The following is an 18,849-nucleotide window of genomic DNA, read 5'->3' as shown; positions in this document are numbered from 1 at the left end:
GGCCTCGCCCGGCGCCGCCGGCGGCCTCGACCCGCTGGACTCCGCGCGCTCGCGCCTCTCGTCCAACTTGTGACCCTCGCCGCGCCGCCCCGCGGGCCCGGCGGGCCGGGGGCGGGCCGCCACCCAGACCAAAGCCATGCCATTGCGCCGCCCGGCCCGCCCGCCGCCCGCCGCCCGCCCCAGAAGCCATAGAGGAGACGTAGGTAGTTGTAGTCGGATGGGCGGGCCGGCCGGCGGGGCGGGCAGCCTGCGCCCCCGCGTCCCCCATCGCCCTGCGCCCACCCACATCGCCCCTGCCCAGCGGCCGCCTCGCGGCGCGCGGGGCTCCCTTCACCTCGGTGCCTCAGTTCCCCAACTGTGAAGCGGGGCCGGCCCGGGGCAGGGGGCGCGGCCCCGCCCGAGGAGGACTCTGTTTTTTAAGTGCAATACTTGGCCCGCCGGCTCCCCGCTGCCCCATCGCGCTCACGCAATAACCGGCCGGCCCCGCCCCGAGCGGGCACGCAGCCGCGCCGGCACCGGCCGGGGTCCTGGCCGCGCCTGGGCGTGGGGGAGGCGCCGGGGGTCCCCGCCGGCGTGATGAATGTACTGACAGCCGAGGCCGCAGCGCCCCCCGCGCCCCCCGCGCCCACTAACCCCCACGCCCCCATTCCGCGCAATAAACGACAGCATTGGCGCCCAGCCTGACCGCGTCTGATTGCTCGGGCGGCCCCAGGGGGGCAGGCGCCCCGGGACCCCCAGAAGGCAGCGGCTCCCGTGGGTGGCGACAGAGCTTTATTTACACTGTGTCAGCGCGCAGCGGGGACGCCGGGCGTCAGCTGAAGAAGTAGGTGGAGCGCTTCACCTGCTCCAAGTTGAAGGGCCCTGCGGAGCGGAGAAGCGCCGTGGGCGGGGCCGGGGCAAGGAGAGGGGGTCCCAGGGGCGGGGCGGGGTCCCAGGGGCGGGGAGGGGCCCGGAGAGGCGGAGCGGAGAGGGACCGTAGGTGCGGCCTGGAAGGGGGCGGAGTCCCAGGAGTGGGGCAGGAGGAGGGGAGGGGCGGGGCCCGGGGTGGGGAGGGACCGTGGGCCGGCCCCGGGGACACCCGCAATCAGGACGCCCGCCCGGCCCGCGGCGGTACCTGTCTTGGGCACCGACAGCAGCGTGTCCAGCAGCCGGGAGACCCAGACGTTCTTGGAGGCTTTCGGGGACCTGAAGGAGAGCGCAGGGTGGGGGTGAGGCGGGGCGGGGCGGGGTGGGGGTGGCCGCGCTGGGTGGCGCGGTCCTCACCTGGGGCCGGAGCAGAACCGCTTCACCAGGAACCTGGACAGGTCGTGCAGGATGGGCTGGCTGTGCAGACGGACGAACTGCTCGCGGCACACCTGGGGAGGGGGCGTCAGCAGCGGGGGCCAAGGCCGGGGGCGGGAGGGGTGGGAGGGGCTGGGCTCCAAGGTCAGGCGGGTCACCACCGGCTGCCCCACCGCCCAGGAGTGCGTGCCCGGACGATGGCCAGACTAAGGTCCCACGTGGGGAGGGCCCGGGCCAAGGGGCGTCTGCTCTCACGGCGGGGGGGGGGGGGGGGGGGGGGGGGGCGGGCGGCACCTGGTTCATGACGGCGACGTCAGCCGCGTGCGTCCAGAAGCAGTCGTGCACAGACACGAAGGTCAGGCCCTTCCTGCAGCGGGTGCGGGCTCGGTCAGCGGCCGCCCCTCCACCCACAGTCTCCCCTGGGGGGCCCAGCTCCCCACCACCAGGCGGGGGGCTCCCGTGCAGCGCGCACAGGCTCCCCAGGCCCCCACCCCTGCGCGCTCCCCATCTGTCCCTCTGCCACGTGTCCCCTCCACCCAGGGTGGAGTTCTCATCTGGGACGAACCCCTCTGCCCCCCCCCCCCACTTGCCCAGCTGAGTCCCAGCTCCCCGTAGGGCAGCTCTGACGCCCCCACCCCGGGGCTCTGTCCCAGGAGCCCCCCCATCCACCGGAGGCAGACGGGGGCCTGGAGCCCACCCCTGAGCCCAGGGGCCGCCCAGACACGACCCCCCACCAGGGCTGACTTTCTAACAGTGTCTACACGCTGCCCATCACCTTGGGCTCGGCCACCTCTGAGGGCTCAGGAGGGACACGTGGACACCTGTGCCTGCCCGAGAGGCTGTGCATCTGTCAGGACAGTGTCTGAGCCCAGAACTAGCCACCCTGCACTGCCAGCACACACCTGGATGGGTGGAGCCCCCCGAGCCGGGGCCACGGGGCCACAGGGCCCACCAAGGGCCAGTTCCACACTCAGAGTGACCCTTCCCTGCCTGCCCACCAGCCGCTTCCCCCTCCCCCACACCTCGCTGCCTCAGGGCCTCTGCACGTGCTTGCAGTCCTCTTGTGGGCACCAGGTCCCTCAGGGCCACACGGTGGGGGTCCTTGCCTGTTGTAGGCCTCTGCCTGGGCCCCTGACCTCGTCCCTCACTGACACAGCACCTATCTGCGGGGCTGGCCTCACATCCTGTCCCCCACCATGTGGGTCCCTGCTGTGTCCCTAACCTGTGGTTAACGTGTGAGGGGGAGCGCGCCCAGCCTGCAGGGCCGGCCACGAAGCAGGGCCCACCTGTAGCAGTGCAGGGCCGTGAGCATCATGTGCGAGGAGTCCAGCGAGTGGATGAAGTTGGGCGGGAAGCCGTTCTTCTGCTTCAGCGTGTTGGGCTTCCTGGGGGGCGAGGGACTCAGGTGCCTCTCCCGGGCCCCGGCGCCCCCCGTCCTCGCCAGACGCCCTCCCCTGACCCCGGCGTCCCCCGTCCTCGCCAGACGCCCTCCCCTGACCCCAGCGCCCCCCGTACTCACTGGCTGGTGTCCCCGCTGCTGCTGAACGTGAGGCTCTGGAGGCCGCCGTTGATCTGTGGGGTTGGGGTTGGGGTGGGAAGGCATGGGCGTGAGTCCTGCCCTGAGGCTGGGGGGGTAGGGGCAGCGGGGTGGGGACACCTACCAGGACCTTGGAGTCATGGTGGTAGGGCTGGATGATGGGGATGCCCAGGGGCGTGACCCACTCCACGGCCGAGCCCGTGTGGGCGATGAGCCGGGCGCTCTCCGTCAGCCAGCGCTGCGGGAAGGGGCATGGGCTCAGGGCGCGGCCAGTGCGGGGGGCCCGCGGGGGACCCAGACCCGTGGGGGACAGGGGCGCACCTGGATGGCCCGGGTGCCCGAGAACATCTCCTGGAGGCTGAGGAACACCTGCCGCACGAGGTAGTGAGACGCCTCCCAGACAAACTCCTGCGGGGACGCGGGTGAGCGGGTGGGGCTCCCTCCACACCCGTCCTGTGGCCCAGCACGAGACCCTCCCGGAGCACTGAAGCCCACGCCCCCGTTTTCCAGATGGAGAAACTGAGGCGGCGGCCTGAGGGTCGCTCTGGGGGCCCGTGGGGGGGGAGGCGAGCCCCTTCCTCAGAGCGGCCCAGTGGCCACCGTTCCGGGAATGGCAGCGGCCTTCGGGGTGAACGGTCCTGCTGCTGACAGCCGCGACGCCGCGCACCTGGGGGAAGTCGCTGAGCTCCCGCAGCCGCTTCTCGATCTGCAGGCGGCCCCCGTAGCGCGTGACCCCGTAAACCACGGTCATCACCGTCTGCTTCACCACCTTGCGGCTGATGAAGCCCTCCAGCACCTGGGCCACCCGCACGCCCTGCTCAGCGTCCTGCCTGCGGAACACCTCCACCTGGGCGGGCGCAAGGTCGCAGGGTCGCAGGGTCAGCGGGCGGGGCGCACACACCCTCCGCCTGCCGTCCCTCCCTGCCCCCCACGAGGCCCCCTCTCCCCATGGCCCTTGCTGCTGCCTGACACCTCCCCAGGCAGCCCGCCCAGACTGCCCAGTCACATCATGCATGATGGCTGGAGGCTGTGGCTGGGGGTCTCCAATGCCCAGGTGTCTGCAGAACAGAGACCCCAGGGGGCTGGGGGCCGTGGTGCCCACCTGCGCGGCCACCCCACTGTACACGTCCTGCGGCAGGTCCGAGGGCACAAGGTTGACGGAGGCAGCCCCCACGCTGTCCCGGCCCAGAGCGGCGTAGTGCTGCAGGCCGTTACAGGAGCCGTCCTGGGGCGAGGGGGCAGTGAGGGTCCGGGCAGGGCCGACAGGAGCGTCCGCGGGCAGCGAGCCCAGCTCCCTGCCTCCCCAGCTCTTGGCTCACGTTGCCAGCTCACTAGACCCCAACGCTGAGAGAGTTACCCCACACGAAGGGGAAACCGAGGCACAGAGACACAAACGGAAGTGCCCACACAAGGCCGCCCGCAAGGCCAGCTGGTCCTGCGGGGGCTGGCCCCCACACTGTCCTGTGGAACCTCGGACCGGAGACACCCCAGTCAAGCCCCCCGTGGACCAGACACACAGCACCCTGGGTCCCCCAGCTCACCTGGTGAACCGGGAAGTGGGAGACGTGGGCGGCGGGGTCTGGGGAGCGCGAGGCCCGAGCGATCTCCATGCAGCAGGCCAGGGCCTGCCAGGGCTCGTCTGCCTCCATCCACCACTTCCGGCCCTGCGGGAGGGCAGTCAGGTGGGCTCAGAGCAGCCGGGTGGGGGCGCTTCCTGGGCATGGAGGGGAGCTGGGCCGGCCCAGACGCCATGAGGACACAGGGAGGTGGGGACAGAGCCCCCAGGACAGCGAGAGGAGGACGGGAGCCAAGGAGCAGGAGGGAGACATGGGAGCAGCCAAGGGGATGGGGAGGGGCCTGGAGGAGGGCTGCCCTGGAGCGGGAGGAGCAAAACCAGAAAAAGGACGGCGCCGCGACTCTGTCCTAGGAGAAGACAGCAGGAGCCGCGGTGCTGACTTTCCTAGGGGGACGCCTGGAGGACGTCCGAGGGGGGCCGAGGTGGCTGGAGCCGAGGGAGGAACAGGCCTGCAGAGAGACAGGGAGACAGAAGGGCCCGGCCGCCACCCCCGCCCCTACCGTCATGGGCCTGTCGGCCGAGTCCAGGATGTCCTCCATCACCTCATCCGCGAAGGCCAGGCGCGCCCGCAGCGACTCGCGCTTCTTGAGCCCCGTGAGGTTGACCAAGTGGATCTTGAGCCAGTCGAGGCCGTGGGGGCCGAGCGGGCGGCCCTGGGCGAACTCCAGCAGGGCGCGCGCCAGGTCGCTGCCCAGGTGGTTGAAGTGGGGCGGGCAGGGGTAGGTGCGGCCGCGGAAGTCCATGTTGTGGGGCAGCCAGAAGACGCGGTGCCGCAGGTGCTGGGCCAGCGAGAGGCGGTAAAGTGCATCGGCCCGCAGGCTTTGCATCTCGCGGGCCACTTTCAGGCAGCGGGCCAGCTCCCACCGCAGCTCAGCCTTGCGGGCGGGAGGGGTGTCTGGCGGGAGGCGGCCCCCAGGGGCCCGGGGTGCCTCAGAGGGTGGGGCAGGCACACCCAGGCGGGGACAGCCCTTGGCGGTGAAGAGCTCCAGCACCAGGTCCAGCACGCGCCCGTTGACTCGCCAGGCGCAGTTGCCCAGCTGGGTGAGGGCGTCCAGGGCGCCGTGCAGCTCGGCGGGCGGGCAGCGCTCCAGCAGGCGCTGGTGCTGCATGGTCCCCTCCACCGAGCGCATCAGCTTGGTTGGGCTCAGCAGGAAGGCGCCTGAGTGTGGCGACGTCCAGGGCAGTGGCGGGCACAGCATGGGCACCTCGGCGGCCTCAAAGGTCAGCGTGCGCTCTGCCGCAGCCGCCAGCAGCTGCGTGAAGGCCGGGTGCGGCTTCAGGATGCCAATCTAGGGGCGGCAGGCAGGGACCAGTCAGGGGGACTGCCGCCCCAAAGGCACGTGGCGGGCGGGGGGCCCCAGGATCTCCCCCAGATGCCCTGACCCTGAGGCTGGGCCCGTGACCCCAGCAGGATTTCCACAGGACCCAGCTGTGACCCAGGGGTCCCCACACCACCAGAGCCCCCTCCCCCCAGCAGCAGAGGAAGTGCCCACAGCACCCACCTGGCGGAAGCTGCGGAAGGAGTACACATGGTAGAGCACGGGGATGAGCTTGGGAGGCCCCTGGGGCGCGGCGAGGCTGCTGGGCATGCGCACAGCCCCCACGAGCAGCTCAGCCAGCTGCTTGCCCAGCTGCACCAGCACCGGCAACGGCCAGGGCTGCTCGTGGGGGGCCTCGGGTGCCCCCAGCGCTTCCCAGTGTTGCCGCGGCAGGCAGGGCTCCGCCACCTGTGGGGGCAGGGCGGGTCAGGGGCTGGGTGCGGGCTGTGCGCACTGCAACCCCCGGTGGGAGACTACTATCCCGGAGTTACAGATGAGGAAACTGAGGCTGCAGGTGGCAGAAAGTGGCTGGGCTGCAGGTCAGATCCGGCTGCCCTGGGGATGCAGGGGAAAGGAGATGTGCCCTCAGCTTCCCCACCTGGAAACTCACCTGGCACCCCAGGCCTGGGAGGCAGCCCCCCACCCTGCCCTGCACCCTGCCCCCATCCAGGGGCCTCACCTGGGCGTCGGAGGCCAACAGGTGCAGGTACTGGGAGTAGCGCTTTTCCAGCTCCCGCACCTGGTTGCTGAGCAGCTTCCTCTGCACAATGTGCCGGTTGAAGGCGCGCAGGCCCAGCTGCTGCGCCAGCGAAAGGAGCGACTCCCCCTGCGGGGGCAGCGCCTGCAGGGTCTGGGGGGCAGCGCCGTTAGCCCCTGCCCAGGCCCCGCCCACCCAGGTCCCTCCCCGCCCACCCCGGCCACGCCCCCCGATCGCCCCGCCCACCACCCGGGCCCCCGCGCGCCCCACCCGGCCCCGCCCCCTGATCGCCCCGCCCACCACCCGGGCCCCGCCCCCTGAGCGCCCCGCCCCGCCCACCTGCAGCAGCAGCCGCGCGAACTCGCGCTCGCCCAGCAGGCACAGGTAGGGCAGCAGCGTGGGGCGGCCGTCGCGGGCGGCCTGGGCCTCGCTGGCCTTGGTCTCCTGCAGCGCCCGGCACAGCGCCGCCTCCCACCGAGTGCGCAGCCCCTTCAGGGTCTTCCGCTGCGGGGGCGGGGACAGGGGATAGACGCGGGTCACCACCGCGCCTGTCAGCCCGCAGCACCCGAGCCCCCCCCACGCCCCCCCCCACCCCCGGCACGAGGGCGGGGTCCCGGGCCCACAGGACCCCACCGGAGCCGCGCTAGGAGCGGCCGGGCCGGGAAGGGGTCTCGGGACCCAGCGGGCGCTGACCACGCTCGCAGGCGGCGCCGGGTGCGCACACGGCCGCCCTGGCCCAGCGCGGGGAGGGAAGGGGGTCGGCTGCGGGGCCACCAGCCCCTTACGGCGCGTAGGACCTCCGGGGTCAGCCGCGGGGCCTTCTCCACCGACTCCACGGTGACGGTGGTGGCCATCTCCACGCGGAGCTGCTGCTGGAAGAGACCCTCCAGCTTCTTCTGGGGCAGGTGCAGCCTCGGGTAGGACACGGGCCGGTCCTGCGGGGGCACAGGCGGGCGGTGAGGGCCCGGGCTCCTCACAGGGACACTCGTCCACACCAGAGGTCGGGAAGAGCAGCTGCCCACCCTGAGCTTCCCGGGACCCCCACCCCCCGCCTGGCAGAGTCACATCCGTTTCTCCGGCTCCTGGATCCTCTGTCTCTGACGTCAGGGAGAAAGCAGGGGGCAGAGGCATGTGAAATAGCTGCGCAGGTTTAAAAGAACAAAGCATTTCCCCCCTCACTCGGTGGGGCGGGAGACAGTCCAAGGACCTGGATGCTGCCCTTTTCTGTCTAAATTTAGAACAGGTGACCCGTCCAAAAGCAGATAAATTAAAAATAGCCAAACCCAACACACTGAGAATCAAAAATATACATCCACACAGACTCATGACTCGTGTCCACAGCAGCATGATTCATAACGGCCAAAAAGTAGACACAACCCGAGTGTCCACCGACAGCTGCATGGACAAAGGGTACGTGTCCACCCACACGCTGGAGCACGACGCAGCCGTGAAGAGGAGCGAGGCCCTGACACGGCTGCATGTGGAGGGACCTGAACACACGACGCTCAGGGAGAGAAGCAGACACAGAAGGACACACGGCGTGTGATCCCATTGACGGGAAACGTCCAGAACAGGCCGATCCACCGACAGAGAGCAGGCTCGTGGGGGCCAGGGGCTGGGGAGGGTGGGGCTGATGCTGACGGGACAGGATTGCTTTTGGAGTGATGGTATGTTCTGACTATACTAAGTGAATATACTAAAAAACACTGAATTGTACTTTAAAACGTGAACTGGATGGGAAGCGAATCATATCCCAATAAAAACAAAACCCAACACGTGGGGTGGCTCCGCCCCCCCTCCCCATCCCCTCTGCCCTGGGACGCGGTACTGGGGTCCTGCCCGAGGCTGCCCAGCCTGGGGAGGTCACACCGCCTCTGCCTACAGCCAAGGTTCTGGGTAGGAAACGACAGCATGGCCGTGACACCCGAGGTGCAAGTGGCGGCCTCTCCTCCTGGCCCCTTCCAGCTTCACCCTCCGGGCCGGGCCCTGCGGGACCAGGCTTGCCAACGCTGTGGCTTTTTCAGCCTCCAAGGAGCACGGAGGGCTCCTCGAGGAGAAATACAGGGAGACCCCGTGGGGATGGGGCAGCCTGGCTCACCCCCAGGCACAGGACCCCCGCAGGCTGGGCTCACCTTGGCGTAGATCTCCCTGAGCAGTGGCGAGCTGCTGACCGGTGGCGGGGGCTGGGGCCGCGGCGGAGGGCTGAAGCCGGGCCTGGCCTTGCGCACGGCCCTCAGGAGCACGCCCTGATCCTCCTTGCACAGCGGTGAGCCCACGAAGAGCTCCTGCAGCTGCAGGCCGTCCTGGGCCATCTGCTCTAGACACCTGCGGGCACAGGGGGGAGTGGCAGCCCACCTGGGGGATGGGGCAGCCCGACCCCCTGCAGGTCTGGGCACCAGCCGGCCATCGGGGCCGCAGGGGTCCCGGCCCCCTGACATGTCACTGTGCCACCCACCTCTGGATGGTGCTGGCGTCCTGGTCCAGTCGCCCCATGCACTGCAGGGCGGCCGCGTAGGACAGCAGGTCCGGGGCGAGACCGGCGTCCTTCACCATGAAGAAGACGTAAACCAGCTCTTTGAAGCAGCCCTGGGGAGACCAAGCCGGGTGAGGGGGTGGCCCGGCCTGCCCCCCAGACCACTCTCCGCAGCCATCGAATGCAGCGGGAGAGGACCACCAGCCGGGGACAGACGGTCCACCTGATGTTTCAAGGTTTAGCTTCGGGGGTCAGTGTTGATATTTTTTGGCTTTGTGGATCTGAATGTGCACGATTTCGGGGTGTAAAGGGGGCATCCTGTTTCAGAGGACCACGTGCGGGTTCTGCCTTGGTCCCACACTTCTCCCATCGCCTGCTTCACGACAGCAGGCGCCTGTTTCCTCAGGTGCGAGCCGTCACTGACCCCCGACCTGCCTCCCCTCCCTGCACAGGCATTTTGGCATCCGTGTCCCTCTGGGCACGGCCTTGGCTGCCCCTGTGACGGTGGCACGTCGTTCTCATCTCCAAGTGTTTGCACGTCTCCCGCGAGCTCTGTGACCCACAGGTGGGTGAGGAGAGCTGTCACAGACCCTCCGCAGGGGAGGACGTCCCCACACCTCCTCCACGGTCTCGCGGCCCTCGCTCCACACTTGCCATCACCGGAGGTGACAAGGTGCCTGCAAGCTAGGCTTCGAGGTGCTCGTCAGAATGACCCTGGATGGGCCGCCCATTCAGCAGTCACCGCCATGCCCGTTGTTTGGCGTAAACGTGAATTGAATACTCAGTTCTGCACGTGTGTGGTGGCTACATGGGGCCGGTGCCAGCAAAGGCTGAATGGAGGCCCAAACTCGCGTCCACCCAGAACCTCAGAACGTGGTCTCGTTTGGAAACAGGGTCTTCGCAGGCTAATCTTCTAAGACAAGGTCACCTGGGTTAAAGTGTCTCCCAAGGTGGCTAGGTGACGATGGAGGCAAGGACCAAAGCGAGGCGGCCACAGCCAGGGACGCCAGAGCCCCCAAGGCTGGACAAGGCAGGAGGGCCCCTGGCAGGAGCCCTGGGAGCCCAGTCCTCCCACACCGTGACCTCGGACGTCTGGCCTCGGGGACTGAAAGAGAATGAACTTCTGTCCTTCTCAGCCACCAGGCTGTGGTGCCAGGAAGCTCGCCCATGGGCGTCACGGCACGCCTGGCCCTGAGAGGCTCTCTGCCGGGGACTCCGAGGGCTTGTGACCTTGGGAGGGAGCACACGACCCCTTCGTCTCCACGGACTCCCTGGCTTGAATACGCTTCCCACGGGGATGAACGCCGGCAGGAAACCACCTGTGCCGGTCGCCCGTGGAGACCTCGGGCATCTCCACGTCTCGCCACGGTGACACAGATGGGAAGGGTCAGCAGCCACGGGGCTGCTCCCAGGCCTTGTCGTTATTGGATCAGAAGAGCACGTCTACCCTCTGCTGCGATTCTCTTGGCACCTGAGTTTTCACGTAACCGCTTCCTTCATCCGTCTGAGTATCGCCAGCTTTTCCTGCTGTTCTTCACGTTAGGGCTGCAGATCCTCGGGGAGAGAGGGTGTTGGGGAATGTCCTTCCCTCACAAGGGCACGTAAACAACACTGTCCTCAACAACCACGGGTCAGAGAGGAAATCGCAGAACTTTCCTAACACTTGGAGATGAAGAGAACGGAAAGTCACAGGATGCAGCTAATGCAGTGCCCAGAGGGAAATTCATAGCCGTGAACGCCTGTGTCCAAAAAAGGGGATCTTGAAGTAACCTGTCTATCTTAGGAAACTAGGAAAAAGAACCCAACTAAACCAAAAGCATCCAAGTCACTATCCTGAGCAGGGTCTGCAGGCCGCCTGGACGCCAAGGGCACCCCGGGCACCAGATGGGAGCGCTGGTCGAGCAGACCAGGAGGAAATGCACCAAAACATTAGTGGAATTTCTTCCTTCTTTTCTGGGCATTTTCAAATTTTCCTTTGACGACCACACATGATTTATATTTGACAAACCTGAAAGAATTGTTGAAACGATAACAAACAAAGGGCTTGGACTTTGGGGCTAAAAGACAAAGATCTGAATCTAAGTGCTACTGTTGCTGGCTGGGAGCCGCAGGCAAGTCCTGCCGTCTCGGGTCTCAGCTCCCACCTCTAATGGGCAGGGTGGGCACGCTGCAGCGACACCTTCCTCCTCGGGGGGGCCGGGCCAGGCGCCACTCACCTTGCGAGCCCAGCCGAGCATGACGGTGTTGTACATGGCGAGCGTGAGCAGCCGCTGCTGCCGGGACCTGCTGTGCTGGACGACCAGCACGTGGTGGGCGAGCGGCAGGTGGCCAGTGAACAGGCAGCACTCGAGGAAGGCCAGGAGCCTCTGCCGCTGGCTCTCCAGCCGCGCCTCGGCCACCCTGTCCGCTGGGGCCTGCTCCGCCTCGCAGCCCAGCCTCCGCGGGGCCTCCTGCAGCAGCTGCGCCAGCGGCTCCTCCCAGGGGCTGTGGGGGCCGCCCTGCTCCCAGCGCTGCAGGCTCTTGGCCAGCTGTCCGTTCAGCAGCCGGGGCTCCACCCGCAGCTGCTGCTCGCGCGCCAGCTTCCGGGCCTGCTCCTCCAGCTTCGCCTCCAGCCGCTGCCGGCGCTTCTGCATCGTCCACTTCTCCTTGTCCAGCTTCTCCGCCCAGCGGCCGCTGAGTCCCGGAGCGGCCCCTGTGGCCCCTGGCTGCGCCTTCCTGGGGGGCTGGAAGCCGCCAGCCTCCGGGAGCCGAGCCACGTCCACCCTCTTCACCGTCACCTCCGACACACACTCAGCCTGCAGCTGCCGCACCCGCGCCTCGAGCACTGTGGGGACAAAGGGCGAGGACGTCAGGGGACCCCACTCCAGCACCGGTCTCACCAGACCCCTGAGGTGGGGGGTGCTGTGTCGCCTGGTCTTGGCGCCTCGGTTCTACATGTTGCTGACAACACCCAAACGTCATGGATTTTCAGGCGGGCACAACCCCTGCCCCAACCAGCCCTCTCCCCCAAAACCCTCCAGTGAACGTCCCAGACAGGCGCCTCGTGTCCCCAAACTGCTGCTCCGCATGCTCCCCAGTCACTGGCAGCTCTGCCCTTCCAGGTGCTCAGCCAAGAACCCAGGGTCGTCCACACTCTCTCCCTCCACGTCTAATCCCTCAGCCCATCCTCAGGGCTCAGCTGGCAGATCCATCCAGGTACCCAGACACCTCCCTGTGCTCACATTCTCCACTCTCCTCCTTGCTCACTCCACTCCAGCCATAATGACCTCAGGGCCTTTGCATGTGCTGTTTCCACTGCCTGGAAGGCACTAACCAGACAATCCACAGTCCCTATAACACCCAACGATCCACAGCCCACCCCCCTCAACACCCACGGCCTGGCCCCTCCTCTCTACAGCCCACGGCCTGGCCCCACTCTGCTCTTCCCGAGCACGACCAGCAGCAGGTCAGTCACCTCGCCATCTGTGGCTTCCTTTCTACAGTCATCAAAACACCGAGCCAGCCAACACCCACCAGTGCTCCTGGGGACACATGGCCCCGCCAGCCCCTCAGCACATCCCCACCGACTGATCTACACAACCTCGTGTGACGTGCACTTCTGCTCCAGATGCCTTATTTCATACACTTGTCGGTCATCCCACTGAGCTCACAGCCCATAGCCCTGAGCCTCCCACGAGGGAGAAGCTCATCTCACACTCGGGTTCCCTCCAAGGGGCCCTCGCAGCTTCCTTGTGCTCAGAACACTGCGTGGCGCCTCCTGGCTACACCTGGGGGCCGTTTTAAACAGCAATTTGCCCACAAAAAGCACAAGAACACAGAAATGGGCAGAGAATCTGCCCCAGAAAGGATGCTTGTCCACAGACAGCCGAGCACCAGCCGGGCACCGGGAAGCTCCAAGTCCTGCTGCTCTGTGCACGTCCACAAAGGACCTCGCCAGTGCTGACTGTGGGGTTACGGATAAACTAGCAGGTGACTCTGCAAACAGAGGACGCGCATAACGAGGACCAGCCATGTCTGTCTCCCGCCCACACCCCTCACTGGGACATCAGCCAAGAGAGAAGGGGTGGCCTCGTGCCCAGCTCAGGGCTGGCACCCAGCAGGGGCGCAGGGAAGATCTGCTGAAACAGAGCAAGAAGGCAGGCATGAATGTGGCCCTCAGAGCAGGCCAAAACGCAGCAGATGCTTCTAGAATGCACGCGACAGACTCTCAGGCTGGAACGTGCGGAGGAGGGAACGAGGCCACCGTGGGAGGGAGTGGGGACATGGGCATAGCTCCCCTCCCTGAGGCAGCGACATCTGAGCCAACCTGCGAGGTGAGAAGGCCTCAGCCCTGCAGGGACCTGCAGACAAGCAGGTGCAAAGGCCCTGAGGCGGCTTCAGATCCTCCTGGCAGAGGCCATGGGAGTCTGTGGCCCTCTGTGGGGGGGGGCTGCAGTTTATTCTGCATGAGAGGAAACAGTTGGAAGGCTCTGGGCTGGAGAGTGCTGTGACGACGTGATTTAGGTTTCCAGAACCTTCTCGGGTTGAATGATCTATCTGGGCTTTGCTTTAGAATAATTAGATAGGTAAAGAATGAAGAAACGGTGCTGGTGAAGCTGGCGGCTCTTGTGTTTACTTCTGTACAAACGGAATTTTCTGAAATAAAGCTTTTCTTTTCAAAAGCTCCCCTACCCCACCCCCGGTTGTTGGACACGCACTGGACATCGGGCAGGAAGGGAAGGGGAGATGCTGGACATTGTCCGGGAGGAAGAGGTCACAGTGAGGAAGGACAGACACCCCCACCTCCCTCCAGAGGCCGCCGGGACTGGGCTGTCCCTCCAGGTCACAGAGACCCGACCCCAGAGAACCCAGCAGGGCGCAGGCGGGTCAGCTCAGGGTTCGAAGCCCGGCTCTGCACCAGCAGTTGCCTGTGGCCCGGGGCGAACCTCTCCAGCTGAAATTTGGGGCCTCGACTGTCTCGTCTGGAAAGTGGGAGCCCCCGGCGGGTCTAGGGGGTGCTTGGGATGTCATCAGAAAGGTTGGGACCGTGGTCACCAAGCCCATCTTACAGACTGACATCCCTCCTCACGGGGTGGTGGCGAGGAGCCCGGGAGGTGACCCGGCGGCCCGGGGCGGGGGAGAGGGAGGAAGGGGTCCCGACTCACCCTCCAGCAGCTCGGCGTGGCCCCAGTCCTTCCCGCGGTCCTGCTCACAAGGGCTGGCCGACGAGCTCCTTCGGCGGCCCCACACGCCCCCCAGGGCCCCTGCAGGAGACAAGCGAGGCTGAAGGGGGTCTGGCGTCTCGGGGGCTGGGGGTCCTTATATGGACAGAAATTGCAGCATCGGGGGGCGAAGGGGCCCTAAACACGTGGAAACTGTCAGTGGTCTCAGGTCTCTTAGTGGAAGGAAACTAAGAGATCAAAGGTGAAGGGGTCCCCACGAGCTAAGAAAAGTGGGGCGTGGGATCGAGAGGAAAGGGTTCCTCGAACTAAAGGTACAGAGAGTTCAAAGGCCAAGAGCCCCAAACCCCAAATAGGGGGTCAGGGGGCTCCAAAAGAAACCGAGAGTCAAAGGTCAAAGTGCCCTGCCGACTTCCGGCAGGACAGCAGGCCAAGAGCGAGTGAACGCGGGATCCCGTCAGTGGGCTTCCCAGGACCCCACAGGGCAAAGGGCAAAGGTCCGGGTGGCTGGATCCTGGGGGCCGAGAAGCCAAAGGTCAAGGCCGCGAGCGGAGGGCGTGGGCAGAGGCCGCGGCGTCGTCCCCAGGCCTCCCCCACGTTACCTTCCTCGGCCAGGAGGCCGGGGTGGCCCGCCGGCCACAGGGCCCGTCCGAGCCCGGCCGCGCCGCGGCCCCAGCGCAGGGCCGACATCGCCCCGCACGCGGACCCGCCGGCTGCCCGCAACGCGCCTGCGCCGCCCGCGCCTGCCGGGAGTTGTAGTTCCGCAGCCTACGGCGGCTGCGAAGGGACCGTGAGACCGGAAGGGCGCAGCCGGAACCACAACTCCCAGCGGGCAGCGGGGCCTCCGAGGCACGAGGGCATGCGCCGACGGAGCCCTCTGATTGGCTCTTCTCTCTGTCAAGGAGGGGCGGGACAGAGCTGTTGCTAGGGCAACGCGGGGAGATTCTAAGCCGTCTTTGGGAGGACCCGGAACTCGGATTCTTTTTTTTTCCCTAAGGAACAGTCGCCTAATAATTAGGACAGCGTTCTGCAATTTATAGATTCCTGTTCGCGATCTTCATTGATCCGACGACAACTTTGGGGCGAGAACTATTATTATCCCCAGTTGATTGTGGAAGAAGCCGAGGCTCAGAGAGGTCAATCAAGTTGCCCAAAGACACACAGTATGAACATTAGCGAGACTGGAATGAAAGCCAAGATCTGTGACTCCCAGACAGATGTCTTTGGGATATTTCCCTGGACATTTCCCTGCCCCACTCTTCTGGCCTGAATTTACCCGCTAGTTCCCAAGTTCCCAGGGACGGGGCACAGTGGGGCAGGAGGAGTAGACCAACCTATTAAATAGAGATGATGACACATGGAATCATCCCTGGGGCTTCCCAGGCCCCGCCTCCGGGGTGATCCCACTCAAGAGCACACAGGGGCAGAGGTTTAGAATCAGACCTGGACGCCAAGCCCACCTATGGTTCAGTCGGGGAAACTGAGGCTGGGGGAGGGGAGCACTTGATCTGGAATCAGCTAGCATGTGAAGGATGAGAATAAGAATATCTGGGGTAACTGCGTTCCAGGCGGAGGTCAGAGCAGGTGCAAAGGCCCTGAGGCAGGACCTTGAGCAGAGTCGAGGTGGGGAGAGGAAGCAGAGACAGCCACGGCAGGCCTTAGGGGCCTGGGCTCAAGTAGCCACCGGTCCCCAGATGCCAGGGCTTCGGTTTTTCCAGAGTGGAGGCGGGACCTGTGCTCCGGAAGAGCCAGAACCACCCCCACCCCCGGGGCAGGCCTCCTGACAGCACATTCCAGACGCAGCTGCCCACGCGGCCTGAGCACCGTGATGCCACCGGCTGGGAATGTCTTCCGCAGGCTGCAGCGTCCTCTCGAACGTGCCCCAGCCCACCCATGTGCCCCGGGGGCCATGACCTCAGTCCTGACTCACACCTGGGGTTGCCTTCCTGGCCCCAGGGGGCTGAATCAGCCGGGCTGATTGCCCAGGACAGAGGGACGCCCCCTCGCGTGCAGCAGACCTGCAGGGCCAGGAACCCGGGCCGCAAGCCAAGACTCACGACTTCTCTCTCCTCTCCTCCTGCCTCGGTTTCCTCTCGTCTTCAGTGGGACGTCAGAACGTCCCCAAGAGCTGGGGTCCCAGGTCTCGGTGGTGAGAAAGCTACTCTTTCAGTTCCCACTCAGACACGGGGGGGCTCCCTCTGTGGCCCCTGCACTGACTTCCATCTCGGCTGCCGGGCTGTGACCTGAGAGGCCGTCACGTCGTCGTCTTCTCATCCTATTTCCTTTCACGGCTCCTTGTCAGCGTGTCGACGTCGAACACGGGTTTCCCACCCTGATGGTGACCCCGCGTTTCCTTGACGTTGGGGTGAACCCCGGCTGTGGGAGGGAGACGTCGGAAGTGTGGGCAACGGGAAAGGCCGGGGAGGGCAGGGTCTGCGGCTGAAAGAGACGGTATCAGGTGCCGGGGCTGCTGTGACAAATGACCACAAACTCGGTGCTTTCAGCAACAGAAATGTGTTTCCTCACGTTTCCAGAGAATGGAAGTCCAAAGTCGGCAGCAGGGGGCTGAGGTCCGGGGGACGGGGCCGCGGTTCCCCCTGTCCCGACCCGAGAGGGTCCCTCCCGCCTCTTCCAGCCTCTGGGGCTGCAGCGTCCTGGCCTTGTGGCCGTGTCACCCCATCTCTGCCTCTGTCTCCACGTGACCTCTGCTCTGTGTCGTGTCGGGTGTCCCCCCGTCTCGCTCTTGTACGTGACCGTGTCCAGGGTCCACCAGGACGACCTCCCCATCCGAAAATCTGAATCGAAGTGCATCTGCCGAGACTCTTCTTCCAAATGAGGGAAAATCCGCAGGCTCCGTGCATTAAACTGGATGTGTCTCTGGGGGCCGTCGTCCCGCTGATCACGGAGCTGAAAGGGAGAACTGGAAAGGCTGCGTGAGCCCAACCCCGGGATGTGCAATCGGGGTAGAAAGCCACTTGAGGACGCTGTGGGGACAGTAGGGGAACTTTGGGCACGGATGGTGGCTTAGGTTGCAGCTTGGTTAGGATGGAGGACTGGGCCTTGAGGACCTGCTCTGATGTGCTGAGAGGTGAAACGACACCCTCTCTGCGGCTCAGTGTCACAGATCCGCTCACGGAAGAAGGTTCCACAGTTTTGCCTGTTTGACAACATCACATAAATGGACCTCTTTTGTGTCCTGCTGCTTCTACTCAGCACGGCATCTGAGATTCATCCACGTTGTTGTGTGTTTCGGGGATTTGTTCTTTTTCATGGCTGTGTAGTATTCCCTGGTGTGAATTTGCTCCGTGTGTCGACCCATTCTCCTGACAACAGAGCAAGAAGAATGTACAGAATCAGGAGTGGATCCAGGAACCAGGTGTCCGTTGTGCTGCTCTGACGACCCTTCTGTAGGCTTGAAGTCTCAAAAGACCACAGTGAGACCCACTCTACCCCACGAAGACAGCTGTAATCAGAACAAAGCACAACCGCGAGGGTCGGCAAAGATGGGGAGAAACTGGAGGCCTCAGGCGCGGCTGGTGGGAACGTAAATGGTGCAGCTGCTGTGGGGAACAGTGTGGCAGGTCCTCAAAAAGCTAGCCACTGAATTGTCATACGACTCAGTGAGCCTACTCCTGGACACATAAACGAGAGGAATGAGAACACATGTCCACCCAAAACCGTCCACACGTGTCCAGGGCAGCAAGACTCACAACAGCCGAAAGATGGAAGAACCGCGGTGTCCATCGACGGATGAATGTGTCCACCCACACACTGGAATATGATGCAGCCGTGAAGAGGAGCGAGGCCCTGACACGGCTGCACGTGGACGGACCTGCACACACGACGCTCAGGGAGAGAAGCAGACACAGAAGGACACACAGCATGTGACCCCATGGACGGGAAACATCCAGAACAGGCAGATCCACAGACAGAGAGCGGGCTCGTGGGGGCCAGGGGCTGGGAATGGGGGGATGGGGAGTGATGCTGATGGGGACGGGGGCTTCTCTTTGGGGGATGGAATGTTCTGGAACCAGATAGAGGTGATGGGTGCACAGCTCTGTCCTGAAAACACTGGGTTGTAAGCTCACACAAGTGAGTTGTGTGGTATGTGAATTACACCCCATGAAGCTGTTATTAAATAAACTCCAACAACACTGGGCAGAGCCGGCTCCCCGGGCATGGGTCCCATCCCGTCCCACAGGCCCCGTGGAAGCCAGGATGCTATTCCAAGTCTGCGAGCCTCGCCCTCCGCTCCGTGAGCGCGTGGATGATCTCATGCCAGACATCCTCCCAGCCTCCCCTTCCCGGCCCATTTTCCAGGGGAGCCAACACAAACGCAGGGTCCCCTGGGGGCTGACCTCCGGGCTCCGAGTGCAGAGAGATGAGCCATGGGGACACCCCTGTTTCAGTCCTGGGTCCTGGGGCTCGGGCATCTGCCACACCCCTGCGTGGTCCTCCTGGGCCGGGAAGAGGGATGGGGAATCCCCAGGGCCAGCAGGAAGGCATCCGGTGTCCGGCCGGACCGGTTACCCCTCCAGCCCTCCACCAGGGCAGGCTGGTCACCTTGAAGATGTCCCCTGGGGTTGTGGCCACAGGACGGGCCAAGGGGAGCAGACGGGCGGGGATAGGAGCCCTGAGGAAGTCGCTGCCCCTCTCAGGCCTCAGTTTCCCTGCCTGTCAGTTACGTCTCTTAGCTCTGAGTCTGAAGGTTCCCTGGGTCCCCCTCTCGGCCCAGGGCACGGCCTGGCGCCCATTGGGGCCCGGGTGTGTCTCTAAATGACGCGCAAGTGTGGGTGTACACGGGGCC

General features: G+C 65.3%; 2 protein-coding genes across 2 annotated transcripts in view; one reads left to right on the top strand and one right to left on the bottom strand.

The window, feature by feature from the left end:
* The window catches only part of HCN2 (hyperpolarization activated cyclic nucleotide gated potassium and sodium channel 2), a 23,513-nt gene extending 22,829 nt beyond the window's left edge, over positions 1-684 (top strand). The window contains exon 10 of the mRNA XM_046638341.1: positions 505-684. Within this exon, the coding sequence (XP_046494297.1) occupies positions 505-684 (180 nt within the window). The remainder of the gene's footprint in view (positions 1-504) is intronic.
* On the bottom strand, positions 674-14,769 carry POLRMT (RNA polymerase mitochondrial). Its single transcript, XM_046638656.1, has 21 exons — positions 14,645-14,769; positions 14,028-14,126; positions 11,100-11,707; positions 8,866-8,996; positions 8,543-8,735; positions 7,196-7,345; positions 6,750-6,914; positions 6,393-6,563; positions 5,897-6,121; positions 4,895-5,683; positions 4,360-4,482; positions 3,921-4,043; positions 3,486-3,665; positions 3,140-3,226; positions 2,943-3,056; positions 2,801-2,853; positions 2,568-2,666; positions 1,576-1,648; positions 1,264-1,355; positions 1,115-1,185; positions 674-861 (listed from the first exon to the last, which is right to left on the bottom strand). Exons 1-21 carry the CDS (start codon positions 14,730-14,732, stop codon positions 812-814), a joined length of 3,684 nt encoding a protein of 1,227 aa, XP_046494612.1. The 5' UTR covers positions 14,733-14,769; the 3' UTR covers positions 674-811.
* Positions 14,770-18,849: the final 4,080 nt, after the last annotated feature.

The sequence above is a fragment of the Equus quagga genome, chromosome 14 (assembly GCF_021613505.1).
Source record: "Equus quagga isolate Etosha38 chromosome 14, UCLA_HA_Equagga_1.0, whole genome shotgun sequence".
Taxonomy (NCBI): Eukaryota; Metazoa; Chordata; class Mammalia; order Perissodactyla; family Equidae; genus Equus; species Equus quagga.
This window is presented reverse-complemented; position numbering and strand designations above follow the sequence as displayed.

What these genes read in the sequence shown, in the direction of transcription:
- POLRMT (XM_046638656.1), bottom strand. Translation starts at nt 14,732, where the DNA reads ATGTCGGCCCTGCGCTGGGGCCGCGGCGCGGCCGGGCTCGGACGGGCC. An exon ending in CCACGCCGAGCTGCTGGAGG is followed by an intron (nt 11,708 to 14,027) that starts GTGAGTCGGGAC and finishes TTGTCCCCACAG; the next exon opens with TGCTCGAGGCGCGGGTGCGG. An exon ending in AGCAGCGGGGACACCAGCCA is followed by an intron (nt 2,667 to 2,800) that starts GTGAGTACGGGG and finishes CTCGCCCCCCAG; the next exon opens with GAAGCCCAACACGCTGAAGC.